General features: G+C 38.1%; 1 protein-coding gene and 1 pseudogene across 4 annotated transcripts in view; one reads left to right on the top strand and one right to left on the bottom strand.

Moving 5' to 3' along the window:
• SVEP1 (sushi, von Willebrand factor type A, EGF and pentraxin domain containing 1) overlaps window positions 1-25,163 on the top strand; it is a 194,306-nt gene that overhangs the window by 48,399 nt on the left and 120,744 nt on the right. For all 4 annotated transcript variants that reach the window (XM_044386734.3, XM_026506030.4, XM_057313668.1 and 1 more), the window contains exons 4-6: window positions 9,665-9,823; window positions 10,618-10,797; window positions 20,349-20,528. In XM_044386734.3, coding sequence (XP_044242669.3) covers window positions 9,665-9,823; window positions 10,618-10,797; window positions 20,349-20,528 — 519 coding nt within the window. The remainder of the gene's footprint in view (window positions 1-9,664; window positions 9,824-10,617; window positions 10,798-20,348; window positions 20,529-25,163) is intronic.
• Window positions 606-961, bottom strand: LOC113260331 (60S ribosomal protein L35a-like; annotated as a pseudogene).

Genomic DNA, 25,163 nt, shown 5'->3' with positions numbered 1-25,163 from the left:
ACCATACTCAGAATTTTTCTGCCTTCTTACTGCCAACGTTGTTCTTAGATCCAAAGTGTGCAATTTCTCTCTTTCGGTAGGACGGGCTAATATTCAGCAGCTATGAATTAGTACAGTTGTAAATGTGGTTAGGATATTGGATTGGTGAATAGCTACTGCCCTAAGTCTCTTGAATGTTCCCTTCCTGATCTGACCCCTTTTCCAGGCTCACTGGCGCCTGTCCCATCGTCCAGCAGCTGTAGAGGGAATATCTGGCAGACGAGTGGGCCTGTAGAATTCTGTTTGATGCTACAGCTGATGTCCATTGTCATTGATCAATGACCGTGCCATTCTGAGTTGTAATATTTTGAATAGTACTCTTACCATGGATGAAGTTTTCTCTCAGCAGGTTCTCAAGTTCTTCAAGCAATAAACCTATACATGTCTGAATCTCAGGGATAAATCTACCCTAGGTTCAAGTTGAAACCTTGTTGCGCTGAAACGCGTAGGATTTCACATTTAAGTAATTGATTAATTGGTTATTTTATTTTATTTTATTTTATTTTATTTTATTTTATTTTATTTACAAGAGAACACATCTATATCTTTATTGACTTTCAGTGAGTTTAAATCCTTGAGGAGTACAGCATCACATGGATTCTGTGGCCAATGGCCTTAGCAGGAAGGTTGCTTTGGAATTTGGCACATGCCACTGTTCCCATGAGCGTGAGTTACTTTTCCCCGGATTACTCTGCATTTTTGTTTGTTTGCTTGTTTCGGTTGGTTTGGTTTTGGTTTTCCACTGGGAGTCACTGTGTTGTTCTTTGTTTTACACACAGAAGCTCATCTCTTGCCTAGATAGAATTCAGGTTCATCTCAAGCATAAACACCTTCAATTTTAAGGAGCTATGTGCTCCATCTGGTTGCAGAAACCCCACTTAGAACCAGCAAAAATGGCCTTGGACCATAACCTTCCAGACATTTTTGCCATTTTAGGAATCCTGTTCCCAGCAGGCCTCCAAAGGCTCCAAAATGACCTGATTAATTGGTAATCTTAATAACTGTTAATAACCCAGTGCTAGAGCGAGTACAATAAGATATATGCTTTCAGTCCAAATAATGGAAATACAAAGTAATTTGGCAATAGGCGAATGAGTTTGAAAAGTTAATATTATTTTGCTTAAGAAAAAAAGTTCAGTGGATGAAAGAAATAAGGGAACAGGGAAAGTTGTTTATAATTATAAAAAATTGGAATCAACTTACCAATGTGGTTTAGCTTACAGTAAATTTATTTTCTTCTTTATATGATTCTAAGTTATTGGCTATTTGAGAAAGAATAAACAAGGTTAAAGATCATTTTAAAATCTCCAGTGGCCTCTCCTAAAAGTACTTGCCCACAAAATTTTTGTTGTAAAACTTAGGATGATCTCACATTTCTCATCCAGACAGTGAACACCTTAAGACAATTAAGAACACAGAGTTTTCAACAAAAAAAGGCTCTGCCTAAGTATTCTGTACTTAGCCAGGTTGTATTTCTCTCTCTTTCTGAGTGTGTGTGTGTGACGTATATTAATTCTTAGCAATATAATAACTTTGCTGATACATCCTCTTTCAGACACAGTCTTCTGAGGGTTTTATTTTTTGGTTTTTGATAGACTTGTCCTGATGCATCAGTAATCTCCTTTCCAGTCTGAGCAGATGCTTCTCTTTGCAACATGGCACCCTGCAGCCAGTGGTCCATTTGCTGCTTTGGTACCACATCGTTACTCAAATTCACAACTCTGTCCAAATACGCTATACTTCCGCCAAATAAGCTAACCAATCGCAGGAAAATTGACAGGATGCTAATTCATTTACCGCAGATTCGGTCGTGCAGTATCCAAGGCAGTTAAGAGCCTCCTTATCTAATTCATTAATGAACACAGAGAGGATCTGGGCTGTCTCGTAAAAGCACGTTTCCTCATATGCATGCCTACGCGCTTGTCTTGTAATTGTGAAAACGTTGGCTCGGCATGGGGAAAACCGATTCTCTTCTAGAGCAGTGAACCCCGGTGCTCAAAATCCTAGCACAACTATTTGTAGGAACAGATTCCTTATTCCGATCGAGTCCTTAAAGTTGAGAAGGAGCATGATGTTGTAATAATAAAGAGCCTTTTCCTGGGGGCCCAGGCACTGCTTGGTGCCCTTTGTAATAGAGCAGAAGCTAGGGCTTTTGAGTTGTGTGACTCTTGAATGGCACCGTAATCTACCCGAATGGGCACCCTTGGAGTTGTGTGGTGCACGGCCTGAGTGCAGCGGACGTAGCCACCTCACCACTAGAGTCTTCGAAGGCATTTATTAACCCTTAAAGATGAATTGTGCATGGAAAAGAGCCTCTTAATACTTACCAAATTTTTAAAATCAGTCTTAGATTATGTATATGAAGGAATTTTATAAGTTACTTGTTACTGTGTATGTTATTTGTATTAACTAAAATAGTCATCGAACAAATTTCTATTTAGTGGGTAAGATGGTTTAGAGAGAATGGAGGCTTCTTTGTATTTTACAAATTCCAAACTGATTTTTTTGATGTTTTAATTTATTTCAGTCAAAGAATTGCACTGTCAGCTGAGGGAAAATCTAACATTAGCACAACATGATAGCTTCAAGAATCACACTTCCAGTAATAGTAGCTGATAACCACCAAGATGTTTCTGAAAAGAGAAAGTGCTTATTTTACCAACAACTAAAAGAGCAATTAAGAAATAATATTTGGGACATTTCCAGGAAGGAAACATTTCACATTAAAAGGAAAAGAACGTACCCCGACCCTTTACCATCACTTGTGAAACTTGCTCAAACCACAGTTTTATTTCTTCTTTTTAACTTTTGCTTGGTTTTAGATGAGGAATTTTCCCCCTTGGGTATCAAAGAAGTTGATTACACCTCTCCCACTAGAATTGTGCAATGCCTTTAAATAGTTCTCCTAAAGTCTGTTTTCCATTATCATTATGAATTTCACAATACATTTCCAAATGTACTTTGGGATATTTTTATCCAAAACACTGTTCTCCAGTGTTGTCGACTCTCGATTACTCAAACCATTTTGGAGGGCAATATCGTTAAGATGAGTTCCTTTTTATGTAATATTATTTTAAAAAGAAATTATAAAATCTGTAAACAGAATCTGACTGCTCATATGGAAGATTTCTTTAACTTACTTTCTAGTATTATTCTATTTATAGAAGTTTCAAATGTTAGCATTGAAAAGGTCATAGCCATCATTAGTTGTAACTTCTGTATTTTGTAGGAAAAGAAAAGAAAGTCGCTTGCCAGTGACCACATAGCTTGTCAGTAGAAGAGCCAAGTTTGCAACTTGGTTGTCTTGACCCTAAGTCCAGTATTCTTTCACTTCACCCAGTTATTATTCTCTCTGACTTTAGTCCTCCCTCCACATTAAACCCACCTCCACCTTCCAACAGAGCTTGTTTTCCCTTGCCCTTCTTTGATTGAGGGGCTGTTGGTCAGGAAATGGGATGGCTAATGACTAGGTCAGATGGTTGGAAGACTCTCTGAAGAGCATGTTGCCCACTGAGAGAGAGAGAGAGAGAGACAGGTGCATGTGTTACATACAGTGTGACATGTGCCAGAGCAGAGGTAAGGGTCATGTACTCTGGGGGCTCAGAAATGAAGCCACCAAATTCTGAAAAAGTTGGAGGAGCTTTGAAGAATGAGTTAGTCTTGAAGGATGCTGGAGGTTCACTCAGACAAAGGAAAGCATTTGCAAAGAAAGAAGGTAAGTGGAAGATAAAAGAGAGGTAATATTTACCAAGCCCCAGAGCATTGACCAGGCACAACACATCTAGGAAGGAAGTAGAATTCTGTCTTTTATTGTCGAGAAAGTTAAGAGCTGGGGACCTTATTCTGTAATTTACTGAACGCTGACTACACGCCAGATACTGTTGCTTTACTCACATTATTTCAGTTAATCCGAACAACAAACTTTGTAAGGGAGGTACTACTGAAATTACACACAAAGACACCAAGTCTCAGAGAAACGAAGTAGTCGTTCAAGCTCCCAAGTCCAACAAATTGAGATGGGGGAGGGGGGGTGTAGGGCAAAACTAGGCTCTCCTTGATTCCGAAGCAGGTTCTGATCAGGGTATGGAATTCACTGGTCCCTTATAGCAGATATACAGGAAGGTTGCAGACAGATCAAAGATATCCTTATATGTCAGAGTGAAGAGAGAGGGCCTCGTGCTGTTGGTGCCGTTTTTAAATAGAAAGTTATTTGATCAGATTTGTATTTTAGGAAGATGTTCAGGCAGCAACATTCATGGTGGAATGAAGAGTAGAGATGGAGGTTGAGGGACCCGTAAGGGGCTTTGTAAAAATCTGGCACTGGGTGTTACACGTAACTAATGAGTCATTGAGCACTACATCAGAAACTAATGATGTACTATACAGTGGCTAACTGAACATAATGATAAAAAAAAAATCTGGATGGTAAGTCCAGGTCTAAGACAGGGCAATGCTGATGGAGGAAGGGGGAAATGCAGAGAATTTTTGAGGAGTAAAATCCAAACAACAGAGTTTTCTCTTGGATATTGTAGAAGATAGAGGGAGAAGGAGGAATCAGAGAACCAGTAACCACGAAATGAAATATAGCATTTGAGACAATGACTTTCTTTTACATATAATTTTAATTTACTTTTAGTTGTTTTTGCACAAGTGATACGTATTCAGCGTAGCAAAACTAGAAAATGTAGATCAACAAAAGTGAACCTGAAAGTCTCATAATTCTACCATGAATACATACCATGTATACGTAACCTTAAAGATCATTTCCCTGAAGTCATGTTTATGTATTTCTTAGCCAGAAAGGATCACATAATACGAACGGTGTTTGAAATATCCTTTTTTTTTTTTTACACTCAACTACGTAATTTGGATGATCTTCCATGTCAAGAATTGTATTTTTATGGCTAGTATTCCACTGGATAGATGTGTCGTAAGAATTTAACAAACTCCTCATCTCTTGACGTTTGTGTTACAGCCAATGCCGAGTGTGTAATGATAAACAACAGTCACACATACATATTTACTTGCCTTTACTTGGGACAAATTCTTAGAAACGAAGTGCTTTATCAAAAGGAAAGCTCCTTTTGAGGCTTTTGATGTCTACCCTCAGGTTATCCTACAGAGGAGGAGAGAACCTGTTTGCTCACATGCTTACTGGCAATGGGTGGTATTAACGCCCTTTAAAAATTTTACCAAATTAAAAAGCAGCCATCACTTTGCATTTCTTTATCATGAGTGAGGTTAAACTGTTTATCCTGTGACTATTGGTTATTGTCGTTTTTTCTGTAGGAAATTTCTAGTTCTTGTTCTTTGTCAACTTTTTTATTGGAATATTCATTTCTTTTTCGTGCATTGGAAAAAGCTTTTTATGTATCTAATTTTTATTTCTCAAGATAGTAATATATAATTTTTTGAAATATGTAGCATATCTTTGCACATCCAATTATTTTTAACCTGTGAGTCTGGCTTATTTTCGGTGTGTATCTTATCAATAGGATTAAATTAACCCATGAATATTGTTTATTATAGATGATATGTTTGAGTTTTCTTCTATTATGTTAGTTTATGCTGTTGGGTTTTTTTTAAGATGTTATTTATTTATTTGAGAGAGAGAATGCATGAGTGGAGGAAGGGGCAGAGGGAGAGGGAGAAGCAGACTCCCCACTAAGCAGGGAACCCTACTCAGGGCTTGAACCCAGGATCGTGGGATCATGACCCGAGTTGAAGGCAGCCATTTAACTGACTGAGCCACCCAGGTACCCCACTTTATGCTGTTTTGTTTTTCATTCTTTCTGCTATTTCTTTTATTTCCTTACTGTTTTTCTGTCTTTGTTCTTTGGGTTTTTTTTCTCTTCCACTGATTTGTAGGTTATGCATTCTTTTTCTATTCATAGTTAGTTGTATTTTTTTATATACAAATGTGATCCTCAGTTATTCTTTCAGCTTTATCATACTGATGTATATAAAAAGAAATGAGAACTCTCCCTTGTTCATCTTCCCATTCATCTCCCTATTCTTTATATTTTGCAAAGGTTATTTTCTTCTTTCAATCATATGTCTTGCTTTTTAAGAAGGAGCCTTATTTGGTATTTGTTTTCATTTTTGCAATTTTAGCAAGATATGTAGCGATATATACCGTGTGTTCTACTAGTTTCTTATCTCAGGCAGTTTATTAAATACCATTTCTTCCCAGAGTTGAGTTTTTAATTTTGATTTCTTTTCAATCAGTGAAATGCATCTTTATTTCCAGAAGCCATGCATATCCTTGAATGGCTTTCTTTTCCTCATATTCACCAGTAGCTTGCCCAGATAGATAATTTGGGACTCATAATATTTTTCTACGTAGCTATATATCTTACTTCCATTCTTTCTCCTGCCATTTGTTTTTGCACAGGAGAAATGAAATATCAATTTGATTTTCCCATTTATAAATATTTTCTTTTCTTTCCTAGATGATTGCTTTTCCTTTATCCTGGGTGCGTCAATCACTTTTTATTAATTTTGCCTGAAACTTGATGAGTTTTTTCCCCACCAAATCTTCAGGTATATTCTTATGTTCATATCACAACTAGTACTTTTCCTAGGTCTGTTCAGTTCTGTTCTGGAATTTTATGGCTTCTTTTTACTGTCCCAAAGGACAAGTTTAATTTTGCTGTTACAATTTGTATTTTCTTCTCCATGTGTGTGTTTATCTTAATCGTTTTCTCCTACAGCTGCTGACTTCTGTTTAAAGGAGACCACATTGTCCTGGGTCTTCTTGAGGATCTGTGCAAATAGTTACTGAACTTTTGCTAGAAAGAAATACCCAATAATATGAATAATTCAATAGTAACTCAGTATTTAATACTGCGATGCTTTGATGCAGTGTTCTCTTTCTGCTGAAGTATTTTTCGTGAGTCACATATCATTATAAATACTTTTATAGTGTTTTTCTCATCCTTTTTTTTTTTTTTTTAAAGATTTTATTTATTTACCTAACAGAGAGAGTGAGAGAGCCCAAGGAGGGGAAGCAGCAGAGGGAGAGGGAGGAGCAGGCTCTCTGCTGAGCAGGTTGCCTGATGCAGGACTCATCCCAGGACCCTGGGACATGACCTGAGCTGAAGGCAGATGCTTAACCGACTGAGCCACCTATGTGCCCCTGTTTTTCTCATTCTTAAACACTGTCACAGATCGAGCCAGTTCTAGAATTTTCTACTAAATATCATGAGAGAATGTTACCTTCATTTTTTAAGTATAATCAAGAATTTCAGAAGCGTGGTTATTTTTTCCTAATAATTATATTATATTACGAATCTGTCTTTTTTATTTTTAGCCTGTTATGGTGGTTAGTACAAGGATTTTAGCATCCAAGACGCCTGGGTGGTTTTTGAGACACAGCACATGTAGTGGTAAAGAACATGGACTCTGAATACAAATTATCTAGATTCAAATCCCAGCTCTGCCACTTACTCATTGTATAACTTTGGCAAGTTATTTCGTCTCTTACTTACTGCCTTATTTTTCTCCTCTATAAAATGAGATTAATAATATTAGATATGTCATAGGTTTTTAAGGAGATTAAAAAGGTAATATTTATAAAACATGTAGAACAGTCCCTGGTACATATAAATGCCATATAACTATTTGCTTTAAATTCTAGCTCTCCACTTCCTCTCAATTTTGTTGTAAACCTTAAAAAAAATTCTTAAAAAAAATAAGCCAGACTAAAAAATAAAAATAAATAAAAAATAAATAAGCCAAACCTTATCTCCCCAGAAACAGGCCTTAAGTAAATTGACAACAGGAAGAGGAAAGAGTGTGCTACCACTTAAAAACGTTTGACTTGCTAGTTAAAAAATGTAAATGTAATTTTGAATTTTTTGTCTTAAAAATGTAGTGAACCAATGTTAAGTACTAAAAAAAAATTCTAGCTCTATCACCTACTGAGTGACTTCAGTCAAGACGGCACATCTCTCTAAGCTTCAATTTCTCATCTTTAACATGGACATAATACCAATGAAATTAATGCGTTTATTAATAAAAATATTAATCGTCATTAATATTACTTGCTAGTACTATGTGGACTAAATGAGACAATTTATATAAAATAAAACATGTAAGTACACATTACTGGGCTGCTACTATTTTTAAATAACTCAAATGCATACTTTTTTAAAAGATTTTATTTATTTATTTGACAGAGAGTGAGCACAAGCAGGGGGAGCAGCACGCAAAGGAGAGGGAGAAGCAGGCTGCCCGCTGAGCTGGGAGCTCGATGCGGGACTCGATCCCAGGACCGTGGGATCATGACCTGAGCTGAAGGCAGACGCCTAACTGACTGAGTCACCCAGACGCCCCAAAATACTCAAATGCATACTTGACAGTGCTACACTGAATTAGCTGAGCATTGCAAGTCCCTCTCTTCACCAATTTCCTTATTAGTGAATTCTCGATTTTGAGTTATTTTACAGATGTGTAACTCCAGAGAGGAAGTTACAGATTCAAAGTGACATTGCTAGTGCAGAGGGAGGATATGAAGCAAGGTCAATTAGATCCTGCTTTTAATCTTTGTGTGTGTGTGTGTGTCTTTCTCTGAGCTGGGGAAAGCAGGGTCTTAATTCTTTTTTCTTCAAAGGGCCTGTTTCCCGTCAGTTGGATTATTTCCCTCAAACTTTTCACTTCCTCCTATCCTTAGTCAAGTGGTTTGAACAGAAACAATGGGCTCCGTGCTTTTTGCCTGTGTAGTTCTTCTCTGCTGGGAGAGGGCATAGAAGTGGGGGGGGGGGTGCTGTGCAGGTTGGGGCAGGAGAATACGGAGTCAACAATATTTATTAAGAATTTTTTTTATGTGTCATGTGTCACTGATTCCTCTTAGTCCCTTAACATGCATTGCTATTTTGTTTTTTCCCCACAAATACGCACAGACATCTCATGCTCGTTGTGTTTTAATTGTAACTAATTGTGGGACTTAGGAGGCTACATCGCTCCTTGAATGGGTAAAGAAAATGTGAGATAGATAGATATAGACAGATATCTACACACACACACACACACACACACACACACACACACACACACAGTGGAATATTACTCAGCCATCAAAAAGACTATCTTGCCATTTGCAACAATGTGGATGGAACCAGAGTGTATTATGCTAAGTGAAATAAGTCAGTTAGAGAAAGACAAATACCATATGATTTCACTCATATGTGGAATTTAAGAAACAAAACATGAACATAGGGGAAGGGGAAAAAAAGAGAGAGGGAAGCAAACCATAAGAGACTTTTAACTATAGAGAACAAACTGAGGGGTGCTGGAGGGTGGGTGGGGCTGGACTAGATGGGTGATGGACATTAAGGAGGGCACTTGTGATGAGCACTGGGTGTTCTATGTAAGTGATGAATCACTAAATTCTGCTGAAACTAATATTACACTATATGTTAACTAACTAGAATTTAAATAAAAATTTGAAGGAAAAAACCCCAAAACTACATCATTCTTACAAAAAGAATCTCCGTTTGTTTGAATTTTACTATTTTTTCTATGAAAGGATATTGTTTGGATTTTTTTCTTTCTACTTAGTCTCAAAAATGCTGTTAACTATCAATTCATGTATCATCAATTCATGTAAAATGAACTTCCGCAGCCTGTCCGTCTGGGACATACAAACCAGAAGGTTCTCCAGGAGGAATCAGCACTTGCCTTCCGTGTCCTGATGAGAATCACACCTCTCCACCTGGGAGTACATCCCCGGAGGACTGTGTCTGCAAGGAGGGATATCGGGCATCCGGCCAGACCTGTGAAGGTAAGTCTCCCACGTTTGGCAAATAGCAAATATAAAAGCTGATCTCTGAAAGGAATGATGCTGGTGTTTCCATCCAATTCATTGTAAGTGATCTTTAATGTTCCTTTCTCTAATCATCGTTGGGAGAAGTTCTCTGTTTTTATTAAGTAGCATTTCTTATCATTGCACACACCTATAATCTTGCTCCAGACACAGTGGATCTGAGACCCCAGGAGTGACAGAACCATGAAACCAGGAAGATTTAGTATAGAAAAAGATCTCATATGAACCTAAAAGCTACAAATCTAACAACAAATTTGATAGCAAATGAGCTGGTTTTGGCTCTGGTGGTATTTAAATCCATTTAAAGAGAATGCTGTTCATATCAAAAGTTAAAACTATTTAATTAGCCTGAAACATGTACAAGAGGCGTGGGATCTGTAGCAGACGTACTTTGTTGAACTTATTCTTTGTTTCAAGCCACCTTAATTAAGAAGGAAAATAAATAATGACATATGGAGATCAAGAACTAGAAAATCTCATATCCACATAGATATCAAAATAAAACATTTTTAAAACTTAAAAAAGACTATTTAGTCTGTGTAAAAAATTTAATTGGAAGTAAATACATACCTAATAGGAGTGAGATGTAAGGGTACTTCTTCCAAATATGCACTTAGAAATTGAAATGCAGTAAATAGGAATGATGTGGGTAATTTAACTGTGTGTCTAAAATGTCCTCTTAACCAAACAAAGAAAAGGAGGCTGCTTCAAAGGCTAATTTTGCTTTTTTATTTTCTTTCTGTAAATGTTAGTTGTCCACTGTCCTGCCCTGAGGCCTCCTGAAAACGGTTACTTTATCCAGAACACTTGTAACAACCACTTCAATGCAGCCTGTGGGGTCCGATGTCACCCTGGATTTGACCTCGTGGGAAGCAGCATCCTCTTGTGTCTACCCAATGGTTTGTGGTCCGGTTCAGAGAGCTCCTGCAGAGGTATGCAGACTGCCAGCTCACATTGTTTATTGATTGCCTTGCTCAATTTCCTTGACTTAAACTTTAATGGACCAGTGAAGTTCTTTGTTTCTTTTAATTTTATAGACCACAGACCACAGAAAGAGAAAAGATTATAGGACATCTGAAATCAGAACTACCAAGTTCAATTGACCACATCATCATAAATTATCCCCTTTATGTTTCTTTTATGAACAAGCAAAGAGCAAAGAAAGGGTCTTCCTGAGAAGGAAATGGACAGGTTATCCCAAACCTCAGATTTTAAGCAGCCAAGATAGGGTGCCAAGGAGAGTTTTGGAATGCTTGGAATGAGGGCTTTGATGACTAATGTCATTGGAGGACTGGGAACCGCACCAGGGTCCCAGAGCAGCAGGAGTGGGAGCTGACTTGTATGTGTCCAGCCATTGCTCGGCATAGACAGCGTGCTGTAGAAAGTGGGAATTTGCTAAAGTGAGATCCCAAAGAGCCTAGTCAGGCCAATAGAAACAGGGACAGACGGCACCTCAAGTGGAACCTGAGGCTCACACATTGAACGGAGAGAAAAAACAAATAGAATGGTACCTTGGTTTTCCTCCACTCTTGCCATCTCCAAGATCTCCTTTCCTACTTCTTATAACTGTTGCACACACAACTTCCTGAGGTTTCTTTTTTTAAATAAGTCCAGGTTTTTTTTTAAAGATTTATTTATTTACTTGAGAGAGAGAGCCCGAGTGGGGGAGAAGCAGAGGGAAAGAATATCAAGCAGATGCCCTGCTGAGCACAGAGCCTGACTCGGGGCTCGATCTCAACCCTGAGATCATGACCTGAGCTGAAACCAAGAGCTGAACACCCAACTGACTGAGCCACCCAGGCGCCCCTAGACAACTTCTTAAGGTCTAACAAGTAGGGTTGGAAGAGAGGGCTATCTACGAAAAGAAGGGAGCAAGCTGAAGGACTTGAGATTCCCTCCCCATCAAGCTTCTGAATACAGTATTTACCCCTGACCTAGAGTCGCCAGATGAAACACAGGACACTCAGTGAGATGTGAATTTTAGATACACAACAATTTTTAATATAAGTAAGTCCCATGCAAGATTTGGGACTTACTTATACTAAAAATGAGGTATTGATTTTCTAAAACTCAAATTTACCTGGATCTCTTTGTTTGTTTGTTTTGCTAAAATCTGGAAAGCTCACCGCCTACCACATCCCCCAGCCTCCTTTGACAGTACACTTTGGGGTTTGATTGCTCCAGGACCCCCCATCACACAGCTCCCTGGAGCACTGTAAGGAGTTTTCTCTTGGCTCTTGCACCCATAAGGAAAGGCGACCCACTCAGGCTCTGAGGTCTTTGTGAGCCCAGGAGACCACCACTGCAGTTATCAGCTACCAGCATTGAACCCATCCATAAATAGGAATCTACTTAATTCAGGTCCCTACCCGTATTCTTGTCTGTATTTACAAAAAAAAAAAAAAAGATATCAGTAAAATTATACAAGGGGGACCTGAAAGAAAAGGGGAACAAATGGGATCACTGAGATTCTGAGGTAATCACACTGGTAAATAAGGCCAGAATGCCACGAAGTGGGAGAAACCTGAAAACAAAAGGATTTCTGAGGGGAAAAAAAAGGTTTCAGACACAATGACTGGACATAGTGAAAAGCCAAACTCAAACCAGCTCAAGACACTCTTCTGAAAGTAGAGGAAAATTTCAAAGATTAAAAAAATATGAAAGAATAAAGTGAATGAGAATTGTCCCAGGAAATAGACTCTTCTTATATGAAGAATCTAAAAAGAGAATGGAGTGAAGGAGAATATATCCCCAAGCTGAAACCCTGAAAATGCACACAACTAAATCTTCAGTATTGAGCTTAACATCATTTAATGATAGAAAAAAATGATTGAAAACAGATCCATGTCTGGAAATAATCTTAGTGAAATTTCTGAATGCCCTGGAAAAATAGAAAATTGTCCCTGTTTCACAGTTAGGAATAAGTAACATTACCCACATAGGAAAGAAGATCAGACCTGAGGCTCTTAATAGCCATTGTAGATATGAGAAGATGAGAGGATGCTGCCAGGATCCTGAGAGAAAAAATCAGACCCTAGATTTCCAAACTCAGACAAGCTACTGTTCATGTGGGAAGGCCAAGGAAAGACCTTTTCAGTCCTGCAGTCTCAAATGGTAAAAAGCCACATGCTGTTACTGAAAAAGTTAATCGTAGAAAGCCTCTTACATATATTCCTGTAAAGTCAACAGTTACAAGCTCTGTGACAAATCTCTACCCCTTCTCCCAAATACTTCATGGCAGAGGATAGAAAGCATTGCATTTTAACTTTCCATTTACTGGCCTTCCAAAAACAGAGTGCGAGAAGCAAGTAGACAACCCCTTTAAGATAAGGTCCGACCCCTGCCTCTTTACCTTCCACAGTCTATAATCTGAGCCTCAGATCCTACACCAAAGCCATAAGAAATGGCCATGTCCTCTCAGGAAGCCATCCTTCGACAAGTTGTGCCCACAGCTTTGGGTGTCTGATAGCCCTGCCTTTGCTCTTGGTCTCCATATATAAACCCTCTGCTGTTATCAAACTTCTCAGCCTGGATGGGATGACCTCTAACTTCTGTATGTGTGTCCACCAATCTGTTCTCCCCTGATTAGAGCCCTTGTGCTCCGAGTGTCAAGATCACGCAGGGAAGCATGGTTACCATGAGTGTCACGGGATAAGGGATGTATTTTAGGAATCAGATCTTACACAATTTTGGAAGAGCTGGCAAACTGGGGATCTAGAAGAGAAGTTGGGGCATCAGAGGTGTCACTACCAACTCAGTCTGTGAAACCACGCCTGCCCAGCTGCTGGGGTGCAACTGCAAAGGAGAAATGTGTTGGGAGGTCTAAGAAAAGCTTTCCTTGTGTATAATTACACCCCACGGCTCCTCAGCCAAGAACCTGGCAGTGACCTTGGAGCCTTCTTAGGTCAACACAGTTAGCAGTTGGGACTCAGAATGGAAGCGAGCAAAGACAAGCTGGAACCCATGGGGCATGTCTGCATTTGTCCATCACTGAGTCTGACTACAGTGACCACTGCTTCCTTTACTCCTTTCTAAAATCCGGGGCAGTTTCATCTTTTGACCAACCCTAACCTGGCTTACAGTAAGGGGATTCTGATAGCATATTTCCCAACCTAACCAACGTGTTCTAATACGAAGAAACACACTTAGCTTTTATTAATCAACTTGTCTGTCACCTCTGCTAGACTGTTAGTTTTTTATGAGCACAGAATGTATCTTTTCCTCTCAATTCTTGGTCATACCTCTGGTGAGTGATTAAGAACTTGAATTTTACAAATACACATATTGATAACGTGCATTGATAAATATGTCAGTGGTGGGCCTGTGTCACTTCGCATTATGCATTTGCATTTTTAAAAAGCATTCTTGTTCTTATTTATGCAATTTCATTGATATTCCAATATAAATAAAGTAATTTTAATCAAAGGAGAGATGCTGCAGGATCATGGCTCTTCCTAAGATCCCTTCAGTGTCATCCCCAAAGTTACCGCCTAACTTGCCAGCGTACAGAGCTGTCCCAAATGAAGATACTTAATCCCTTCCTCTGGCTCATCTTTAGCGACTTTAGTTACTTGAGATATTGTTCTTTGAAATATATACCATATTTCATTAATTCTAAAACACTTTTCCCCCCATATTTTATTTTTTATTTATTTTTTTTTATTAATAATGATTTTTTATTATATTATGTTAGTCACCATACAGTACATCCCCGGTTTTCGATGTAAGGCTCGATGATTCATTAGTTGTGTATAACACCCAGTGCACCATGCAATATGTGCCCTCCTTACTACCCATCACCGGTCTATCCCATTCCCCCACACCCCTCCCCTCTGTAGCCCTCAGTTTGTTTCTCATAGTCCATAGTCTCTCATGTTTCATTCCCCCTTCTGATTACCCCCCCTTTCTTTATCCCTTTCTTCCCCTACTGATCATTCTAGTTCTTATGTTCCATAGATGAGAGAAATCATATGATAGTTGTCTTTCTCTGCTTGACTTATTTCACTAAGCATTATCTCCTCCAGTGCCGTCCATGTTGTAGCAAATGTTGAGAACTCATTCTTTCTGATTGCTGAGTAATATTCCATTGTATATATGGACCACAACTTCTTAATCCAGTCATCTGTTGAAGGGCATCTCGGCTCCTTCCACGATTTAGCTATTGTGGACATTGCTGCTATGAACATTGGGGTGCATATGGCCCTTCTCTTCACTACGTCTGTATCTTTGGGGTAAACACCCAGTAGTGCAATGGCTGGATCATAGGGTAGCTCAATTTTTAACTTTTTAAGGGACCTCCACACGGTTTTCCAGAGTGGCTGTACCAACTTGCATTCCCACCAACAATGTAGGAGGGATCCCCTTTCTCCACATCCTCTCCAACAATTGTTGTTTCTTGCCTTGTCTATTTTTGCCATTCTAACTGGCGTAAGGTGGTATCTCAGTGTGGTTTTGATTTGAATTTCCTTGATGGCTAATGATTTTGAACATTTTTTCATGTGTCTGTTAGCCATTTGTATGTCTTCATTGGAAAAGTGTCTGTTCATATCTTCTGCCCATTTTTTGATTTGTTTATTTGTTTCTCGTGTTTTGAGTTTGAGAAGTTCTTTGTAGATCTTGGATACCAGTCCTTTATCTGTAGTGTCATTTGCAAATATATTCTCCCATTCCGTGGGCTGCCTCTTAGTTTTTCTGACTGTTTCCTTGGATGTGCAGAAACTTTTAATCTTGATGAAGTCCCATAAATTCATTTTATCTTTTGTTTCTCTTGCCTTTTCCCCCCATATTTTAACATCTCTAAAAACTAAGGTGTACCGTAAAACCAGTGGCACTAAATCCTTTCATAGATATTATTGTTTCTTTATTAGTGACACATAAAATAATGGTGTGCCTCATAATTGGGGCATCTGGGGTTCAATGAAGTATGGCAGCTGCATGGGGGTTCACTTCTGTCTCAGAGTGGGTAACATGGAGAAAATAGTATTTTAGGATCTATTTTAAATCTAATCATAGGAACAGAACCATTTTAGTTATGTTATCTTTTTCTTGAAAATCTTTCTGAAATTGAAAGATCAGTGTAAAATAAAAGGCCATTTACAAATTTCATGTTGCATTGTTAATGTTTTATAGTGTTAAATAATACTCAATAGGCTTGAGTCTTATTCCTCCTTTGTATTCATCACAAAGCATTTATACTCTCTTAAAATTGTATCTGAATTTTACACTTATTTCTAAACTAGTAAGTTTTTTTTGTGGTTTCCTAATGATAAGTTGCTAAACCACAACATCATAGTAAATTAAATTTTGTGATAGATTTTTTTTCTGAGAAAATGGTCCCAACAACGAGAATCCCACATTTAACAGAATTATTTTATTTCAATATAGATGCTACCGCAATTCAGAGATTGACAGGAACTGTTTACCTGGGGAAAAATCTAATTAGTCTTTAAAGTGAGAACCAGAGCAATTCTCACATTGTCTACTCCTTAGTAGACTGTTTTCTTGAAAGACTAAATTGCTATTTTCTAAAAAGACCAAATAAATATTTAAGGATTGCTTTAACATGGATGTACATCAAGAAACATTTATTGCAGAGTTTTTCAGCTTGTTGAAATAAAAAAAATTTTAACTGAAACTAATAAATAACCACGTTTCTATTAAAAACATTCTTGGTTGAAAAGGAGTATAAGATGTTTAAGGACTAAATAGGAATTCTTGCATATGCTTTGTTTCCCAGAGGAGCAATGAAAGTTTATTAAAACCAACATTTGAGAAGCAATGTAATTTGTATGTGTATGAAACACCAACTCTAATTTACTATCAGTACTCTTGAGAGATGTTGCAAATACATTTCGTCTTGAGTTGGAAAGCTGGAGTGATTTCAGCAGTTTATTAAATCTAAAAGTAGTTGTTTAATACGGTTCTTCAGATTTTATATATTTTGATCATAGGAATTTATCTATTCACCTTTTAATTCTGCCTCATACTTGGCATTATGGTACATATATGGACACACTCAGTAGAAGTAAAAATGTGGAAGGCAAAATACTTCTGTGCACCTGATGTGCTCCACAATGATTCTACTTACACGATAGACACATTCAATAAAAATCAAGATGTGGAAGGCAAAATATGTCTACTCATCTGTCATTAGTAGTTGACTTTGGTCCAAGTCATCCCAGGGATTGAAAGGCAAAGGTTTATGGCTTAATCTTTAATTTAATTCTTGAATTTTCTCTAAGAGTAATCAATCCTAAATATATATATATATATATATATATATATATATATATATATATATATATATATATATATCTTTAATGCACCCAATATTTATGCTCTGCTGACTAATATCATTTGAATGGGTTCCTTCAGACTAGATCCTGCCAAACAGTGACTTCAGTTGAATATGCACTGAATAGTTTGCCCCAACTTCCTTTCCTCTTATTATAAAGCTTTCATCATAAATATATGCTTGATATGAAAAATTGGCAAATACCGAAATGTAGAAGAAAACTATATCTTACCCAGAGTCCCCCCAAAATTCTTGAGTCCCAAATTATTTTGTTCAAAAATATCTAGAGATTGTCATGTTGTCTTCTGGCCTTTAGTGTTGCAGAAATGCTATTGTTGATAACAGAACGTCGTTCTTTTGCAGAGGATATTGTTTTGTTTTGTTTTTTGTTTTGTGCTCTGCCTGATGCTTGCAGGATTGTATCTGTGAGCAGAGGAATATATATGACCATCCTTTGGCATATTCGACAGGAATGCATTCCCTTTTCCTCTCCATATCTGTTTATGATAGGGGTGTATATGCCATCTGACTGAAAGGGTAAATTTCCACGGGGCTGTTCACTCTCCCCACCTCCCCCCTGCTCTTTCTTCCCCTTTCCTCTGTTCCTACTTTACCTTCCCCTCCCTATTCTTCAGCTACCCCTCCCTCCTCTGCACTGTTCTTCCTACTCCTCCTTTCCGTTTTCTCATCTCCTCTCCTCTTCTTCTCTTCTACCTACTTTCCCCTCACCTTCTCTTTCCTTTCTTCTCTTTTCTTATTCTCCTACTTCCTTTCTCCTTTATTCTTGCACTCCTTCCCCTGATTGGAAATCCTGAACAGAGTGGGTTTTTAACTAGAACTGGAGGAAAAGAGGTGTGGAAAGAGTAACTCTTTAGAGATGATTTTCTCTACAGAACATACAATAGATTGGAGATCCCAGTAAGGTATAGAAATTGATGGAGTTGAAGTGCTTGAAGGAGTGATCCAAGAAGATAGGAGGTTGTTGTCAGAGAGTGGGATGCTTAGGTTGGTGATGGCTAGGTCTAGAGGAGAAGGCAGTGGAAGGGAGGCTGAGATAGGGTGAAGGATATGGTTATTGGAGAAGAGGAAGGAAAGAATATGACTCCTGGATACTGGAATGATCATCTACATAGAATATGTGAAATCACCAATGTGTATGTCTGTGTGTGTGTGAGAGAGAGAGAGACAGAGAGACAGAGACAATAAAATCTTCAGAGAATAAGAAGTGGCCCAGAGGTCAGAAGACAACTGGGGGGAAAGAAAAGATGTTGAATATTTAACATGACACTTTCTGGGAGCTTAAGGGTTTTAGAAAGAAAAGAGGAAGGGAGAGAGAAAAATCTGGGAAGGCACAAGGAGCAAAGAAGACCCCTCTCCCCCTGCAGGCTCTGTGTATAAGAGACAATAAGATTTTGATTGGGATAAGAAGGTGAAAGAAAAGTTGACAAGTGAAGTTTAGGGTAGGAGAGGATTTATTGAAGACTGATTATGTTTCCAGAGGGCAGGCGCAACGATTCGTGAATGAGATTTGGATTAGAACTACACGGGGATGACCGTGGTAGATGAGGGATGACTTTGGAGCCTTGGGCTTCCTAAAAGATTGTCAGAAACAGGAATATAGGATGTCATAGGATTAATTGAGACAGACCCTAAGACACATTATGGGATTTTGGTGGGCTGGGCAGTGAGGAAGATCTTGCTGGAAGAGCTTAGAGCCCAGATGCTGTTTGGGGACCCGCAAAGGCAGGGGCAGTCCGAGTGCCCTCTTGGAGCTTCTCTGATGCTGTGTTGAGGCTATCAAGTTAGAATTAGCAGTACCAAGAAAATGCATGTTTCTCTGGATGCCCCGTGGTGCTTCTGCTGGTGGCGCTGAGACTGACCGAGGCACGGGGCATTTCCAGGATCAAGGGTTTAGGAAATACCCCCTGGCTGCTGTCTCATGGTGGTTTTGAAGCTGACAGATAAAGGAATCTTGTCACCAGTTGTACCAGATCACTTCTCAGACCAGGAAAATGTGATCCTAGGTCACATGCTCTACCTCTAAGCAGGGTTGGAGCACACACAAATCCCATGAGCGGACAGAGGGGAGAGATCTTTCCTAGGAAATTAGCAAAGGAAAAGTGAATGGATGCCGGGCATAGGAAATTAGGAATTAACGTGCAGCTACTGGTATCAAAGACCCAGGTAATCCTAAGCTGGTGTGATAGCTCCACTGTCATCGGAGACCCAGGCTTCTTTAATTTTTTTGCTCTACCATCTTAGGGCATGGTCGTTATCCCATAGGAGTATCCTGTACGTATACTATAATATGCTGGGGTACTTTCCCTCCTGTCCGTATTTCAGGACAAAGAAGGAGTGGGGGGGGGAACTCTCTCAATTGAAAGAGTCTCCATTAAAAGCTTTTCCAGACATCCCACACAACTGCAGCTCATAGCTCGTTGTCTGCCATTTGTTGTGATGGAGGTGGGCAGTTGTTACCTCCTAGCTGTGTGTATTCTATGCTGAATAAAATTGGGAAGAACGTTACTGGGTAGGCAACTAGCTGTCTTTGCCACAACAGCAAAAACACACAAACAAATCAATGTTAGTGCATAAGTCAAGATTAACATCAGGAACTAGGATTTGCAATAAGTGTCTTGGAAGAAAGGGGTGAAAAAGCTAAAAGGACCAGAGTTATGGTCAGAGAGTAGGATACTGAAATTTAAGATTGCAGAGGCTGGGCAACTTTGCAGGGGGTGGGACCATGAAAAGGGCCAGGATATGACCAAATGCCCGTGAGATCTGAGAATGGAGTTAATCGTGAACCTGAATCCCTGTCCTGGAAAAGACTCCTTCCTTTTGTTGGACCGTAGCCTGGAAAATCACAGCAAAGGCCCTGCTGAGGGTTGCAGAGAACCTCCCATTGTCAGCCACCTGCAATCTACAGGTGTCATCATCCTTCTAGGACTGGACTCCTTAGATAGCTTAAGTTTCCCACCTATGGGCAGGTGGCCGAGCACAGTGATTTTGCTTGGGCAGAGCATCTGATGAAACACTTGCTTTTAATTGTCCCACACTAGCTCAAAACATAATGGTGCGTTATTTACTCTGCCATTTTAAGAAAAGGTATGTTCTTGCTTGCAATTTATTAAACTTAGAATTTTTGTCTTATTTAGTAAAATGTGACCTAGTTGTTTTCATTTTATATAGTACGAACATGCCCTCATCTCCGCCAGCCCAAACATGGCCGCATCAGCTGTTCCACGGGGGAAATGTCCTACAGGACAGTGTGTTTGGTTACCTGTGATGAAGGGTACACACTAGAAGGAGGTGCTAGGCTTACCTGTCAAGCAAACGCCCAGTGGGATGGCCTAGAACCCCGGTGTGTGGGTAAGTCACTGAAGGCATGGTGCCTCTGGTAATTTATTTCTCTTGCTCTCATTTCTCCTCTTTTCTGTGAAGACCTAGAACTAAAATGGATTCATAATGAATATAATAACTACACGTCCGTATATACAGATGCACAGAGATACAGTTACGTAAATGAATACATTGTTTTATTCCCCTCCACTGGTAAAAAGACTTCTACGCCAGAATCCCATTTTCCAAGTCACTGAAGTTTACAGCTTCAAATGGTGATGGTTTGTTTTTGTTTTTTTTTTAACTGGGGCCAATTTGGAAGGATTTTTTAAAAAGCAAATGCCATGTGATCCCTTGCTTTGCTAAATACCAGTTACTTTCACCTTGTTGATGAAAGGACAAGATTATGAACCAGCAAACCTTAAGATAGACCATAGCATTCTATGTAATTGGGAGAGTTTTTGTCCTTCATGAAGAGTTGTGACATCTTACTACTGAAATTGGTTCCAGAATAAATTCAGGAGATTTTCCAGTTTGCTGCTCCTTATATGCTATGGATACAAATAACAGTGGTAATAATAATGATGATGATAAAGGGTAACTGCCATTTAGTGAATCCTTATTATATGTCAGATATAGGATACCTAGGAGCGTGGCAGGTGTATGATTAAATTGATGTAGAAGTGTTGGGGTTCAGAGCCGATGGCCAAGAGAGAATTCTTAAGACATCTTCAATGCTACAAGGTGGTTTTATTAAAGCATGGGGATAGGACCTGTGGACAGAAAGAGCTGCCTTCCTAGGGTTGTGAGGGGTGACTGATTATATACTTTGAGGTTGGGAGGGGGTTAGGGAAAGCACAAGTCTCCCAGGAATTTTGCAAACAAGGTTTCTAGGAACCTGAGGGGACTAGCTATTGTTAGGAAAGGTGATTTATTACGGTTTAGTAAAAACTCAGTCATGAGACCCTTCAGATGTTTATTAGTGGGCCATATGCCTGGAGGATGATTGCTAACATATATCCTGGGGTGTAGAGATTAAAGAAGTTTCCAAAAACATTTTTTTTTATTAAAGTAGACTCACAGGATCCTGGGGGGTCCGGCTAAGAGTGCTTTTGCCCTTAGGAAAGTATCAGCATCAAGGCAGGTGAATTCCTAGAGGAATGTCACTCTGCCCGTTTCAAGGACTTGTTAGTGGGCTCTAGATAGTAAGGAAATTTAATTTCTTCTTTTGCCTTTGTTTTCCACATCAAAATAACCAACTCTCCAAAAAAAGGAAAAATAACTATATGTAAGGAATAAATTGAGATATGCCAGATTCCAATATGGGGGAACTAGGTGTTATAAATATGTCAGTTCCTTCCAAATTGATTTACAGGTTTGTTCTAGTATAATCTGGTATTGGATCCATGGTTGATAATAGAGGAAGGTATCACCAGGAAGGCGGTTAGCTTCCAGGGTTTTGGGGAGATTCATTTAACAGTCCAAGAATTGATCCTCACTGTGCAATCTCAGAAAAACTGATATTATCATCCTGAGAAGAGATTAATCTCTCCTGGACAGGAGAATGAAATTTACTATGAAACAAAAATTCAGTTCATTAGCAATGAGATACCTACTGTTACCAGTACTGTAAGACTTAGGCTGGACAAGCATGGTATTTCCCTGTAGGTGAAGCCACAAGGACACCCAAATCAAGAACACACTTAGTTTGCATAAAACCGAAGCAAAGGGAGTTTACTTCTTCACATATCCCACAGAATTAAATGAAGTGAAGGTGATGGGTCTCTCACTGTCAAGAAGGTGGCTTTTACAATGGGACAGTAAATCTCGATAAACCTCTGTAGTTGGGATGTTGTCTCCTTAGGCTAGATTTTCTATGTAAATACAAATGTTTACTCCTGAGAACCACCTCTTTCCCTGGTTCCATGACTGTCCACCTCCTCTTCTGAGGGACCCAACCTTTCATTATCAATAGTAATACCTCTAATAAGGATTTCCTGTTCTCACTTCTTCTTTAAATTGTTGTGCACATCTCTGTAATGATTTAAAACATTTGCAAATCTCGGTGGATTTGTGTAACTATCAAGGAAATTGCATCTCTTTACAGTTTATTGGGGAACAACTTACTGTGGCCTCCAAATTCTGACAACCACAATAATTACTGTGAAAATTCTGATTTTAAAAAAACTAATAGAAATGAATAGACTGTGTATTGAAGAATAGAAAGGTACAAAAGAGAAAAATTTTGAACATGAAGTAAAATGAGGGAGAACTTATTCTCACCATCATAAGACAAATTGCGAACCCACGGTAATTAAAATAGAACATGAATTGTACAAGGGTGCACAGAACAATGGAGCTACACATGATTAAATATGGTACAGAAACAAACATTTGTTTATGGAAGAATATAACACTCAGTAAAGGAAATTCCAGAAGTCAATGGGGGAAAAGTTAATGTAAAAATTTGTTTTGACTCCACTACATACATACAAAAAAATCACCAAGTTAATTAATTAAATCAGGCAAATTAAGGAGTGAAATATAAGAAGAGATATAGGTTTTTATGAGGGAGAACTTTCTAAGAATAAAAAGACAATCTGAATTTTTAATGGAGAATAATTTCCTAAGAATAAAAGAAAAGAAGCATAGATTCAAATACATAGAGATTTAAATTTCTGTGCTTCGGGTGAATTCTTTACGTTGTAATCAAAAGGCAACCAACAAAAAAGAAAGGGTATTTGAAACACATGTAACTGTGTCAATGTTATTAGTGATTATTCTTAACATTTTCTAAAATATGGAACCGGACAAAACCACAAAAGAATATAGACTCCAACGGAGAGATAAAGGAAATGAATTCAATGCACACGTGAGAAATTAAAAAATATAATTTTTAAATGATAAAAAATGAAATTGAGGAACTCCTAAAACCAGTTACAAGATGTGGACTAAATTATACGCTGATGTAATTTTATAGTTATAAATCCTCTAATTATTAAACAGGGAGAATGAAAATAACTAAACATTAAATTTAAAAGTTAGGAAAAGAATGACTGCAATGGAATTTGAAAGAAATACACACTAATAATTAAGGAAAATGAACTATGAAGGGAGATGGAATGTCAAAGAATGGATAAGAGGGAAATCTTTGAAATTAATAAATTTTTATTTTTTTTAAGATTTTATTTACTTATTTATTTATTTAGAGAGTGCATGCACGCAGGGGGTAGGGGTAGAGGGTGAGGGAGAGAGAATCTCAGGTAGACTCCATGCTGAGCATGGAGCCTGGTGTAGGGCTTGATTTCATGACCCTAAGGTCATGACCTGAGCCAAAACCAGGAGTTGGATACTTAACTGACAGGGCCAGTCAGGTGTCCCCACAGTAATAGATTTTTAAATATAAGTTAAAAAAAATGCAAAAATGGATTTATTCTGAGAAGCTATAACAAAGCATATAGAGGCCCAAGGTTTTTCAGAGAATAAAACAGTATACATAAATTTTTGCACATAAATTAAAAATCCATGGTATTATGTATGATTTTCTATGAAAATCAAATTTTTTAAATGAGTCAAGAAAAAAATAGAAATGCAAGGATATAATTACTTGTAAAAAAAACTGGAAAATGTTATCCGAGCATTAATTACTCCAAAAATGACTGAGGGATCAATGAAACTCTTCCAAACTTTGCAGAAACAGTAACTCTATACCATATAACTTGGCCCAAATAATGGAAAGCTAAATAATTTATATTAGCAAACGACTACAAGTTGCCAACTTGATAGCTATGACCAAAAAAGCAGATAATAAACTATGACAGTAAATATTCTACCAATCTACATTCAAAAGAATGGCCTGTCAACACAGGCAGAGTTTATCCTAGGTATGCAGACGGGCTTAAAATTAGATATAATCTATCAACATAATAAATTACTTCATTTTAACAAATAGGAAAAATTCATATGGTTACTTAGCAGAAGATAAAAGTGCCATCCATCATCATTTAAAACACATTTTCAATAAAATTCTGAGAAACTCATATTGATAACTGATGTAATAAAAAAGATATCCTTATTAAACCTGCAACCACTTATGGAAACAATATAGGCACACTTATTAAATCCAGGAAGAGAAAAGGGTGCCCAGAATCATCCATATTGTTTAGTATTGTTCCCAAAGCCTGGAGCACTTGTAATAAATCATAAGATTAGAGCTTTGGGGAATTAAAATCATCATCGTTGGTAGATTACATGTCCACCCCAAAATGGAATGAATCTACTAAGAGAGTTGAGAGTTCACTAATGTCGTAAGAATACCAAATAAAGAACTTCTCCATATACAATGATAAACAGAATATATAGTGAAAAATCACATTCAGAAGATCTATGGAAAATATAAAATATGTAAGAATAACCTCAAACAGCAGAGTATGGAAACTGCGTTACACAAACTACAAAATGTTAGAGACAAAAAGAACACCTTAATATTTTTATAAAATTTTATCAAAATGTACGTTCTGTCTAGATATATGTATAAGTAAAATGCAATCTCATTTAAAAACTCTAGAAGAGATTTTCTTTTTGCTCTTTTCGAAGTAGGAAGTGATTCTAGAGCTTGTCTGGAAGAATATGTACATGAAAGTCACGAAAATGAGATTGAAAGGG

Source organism: Ursus arctos, unplaced genomic scaffold (assembly GCF_023065955.2).
Source record: "Ursus arctos isolate Adak ecotype North America unplaced genomic scaffold, UrsArc2.0 scaffold_18, whole genome shotgun sequence".
NCBI classification, from domain to species: domain Eukaryota; kingdom Metazoa; phylum Chordata; class Mammalia; order Carnivora; family Ursidae; genus Ursus; species Ursus arctos.
Note: the sequence above shows the minus strand (reverse complement) of the source record. Positions and strands in the feature narration are given on the sequence as shown.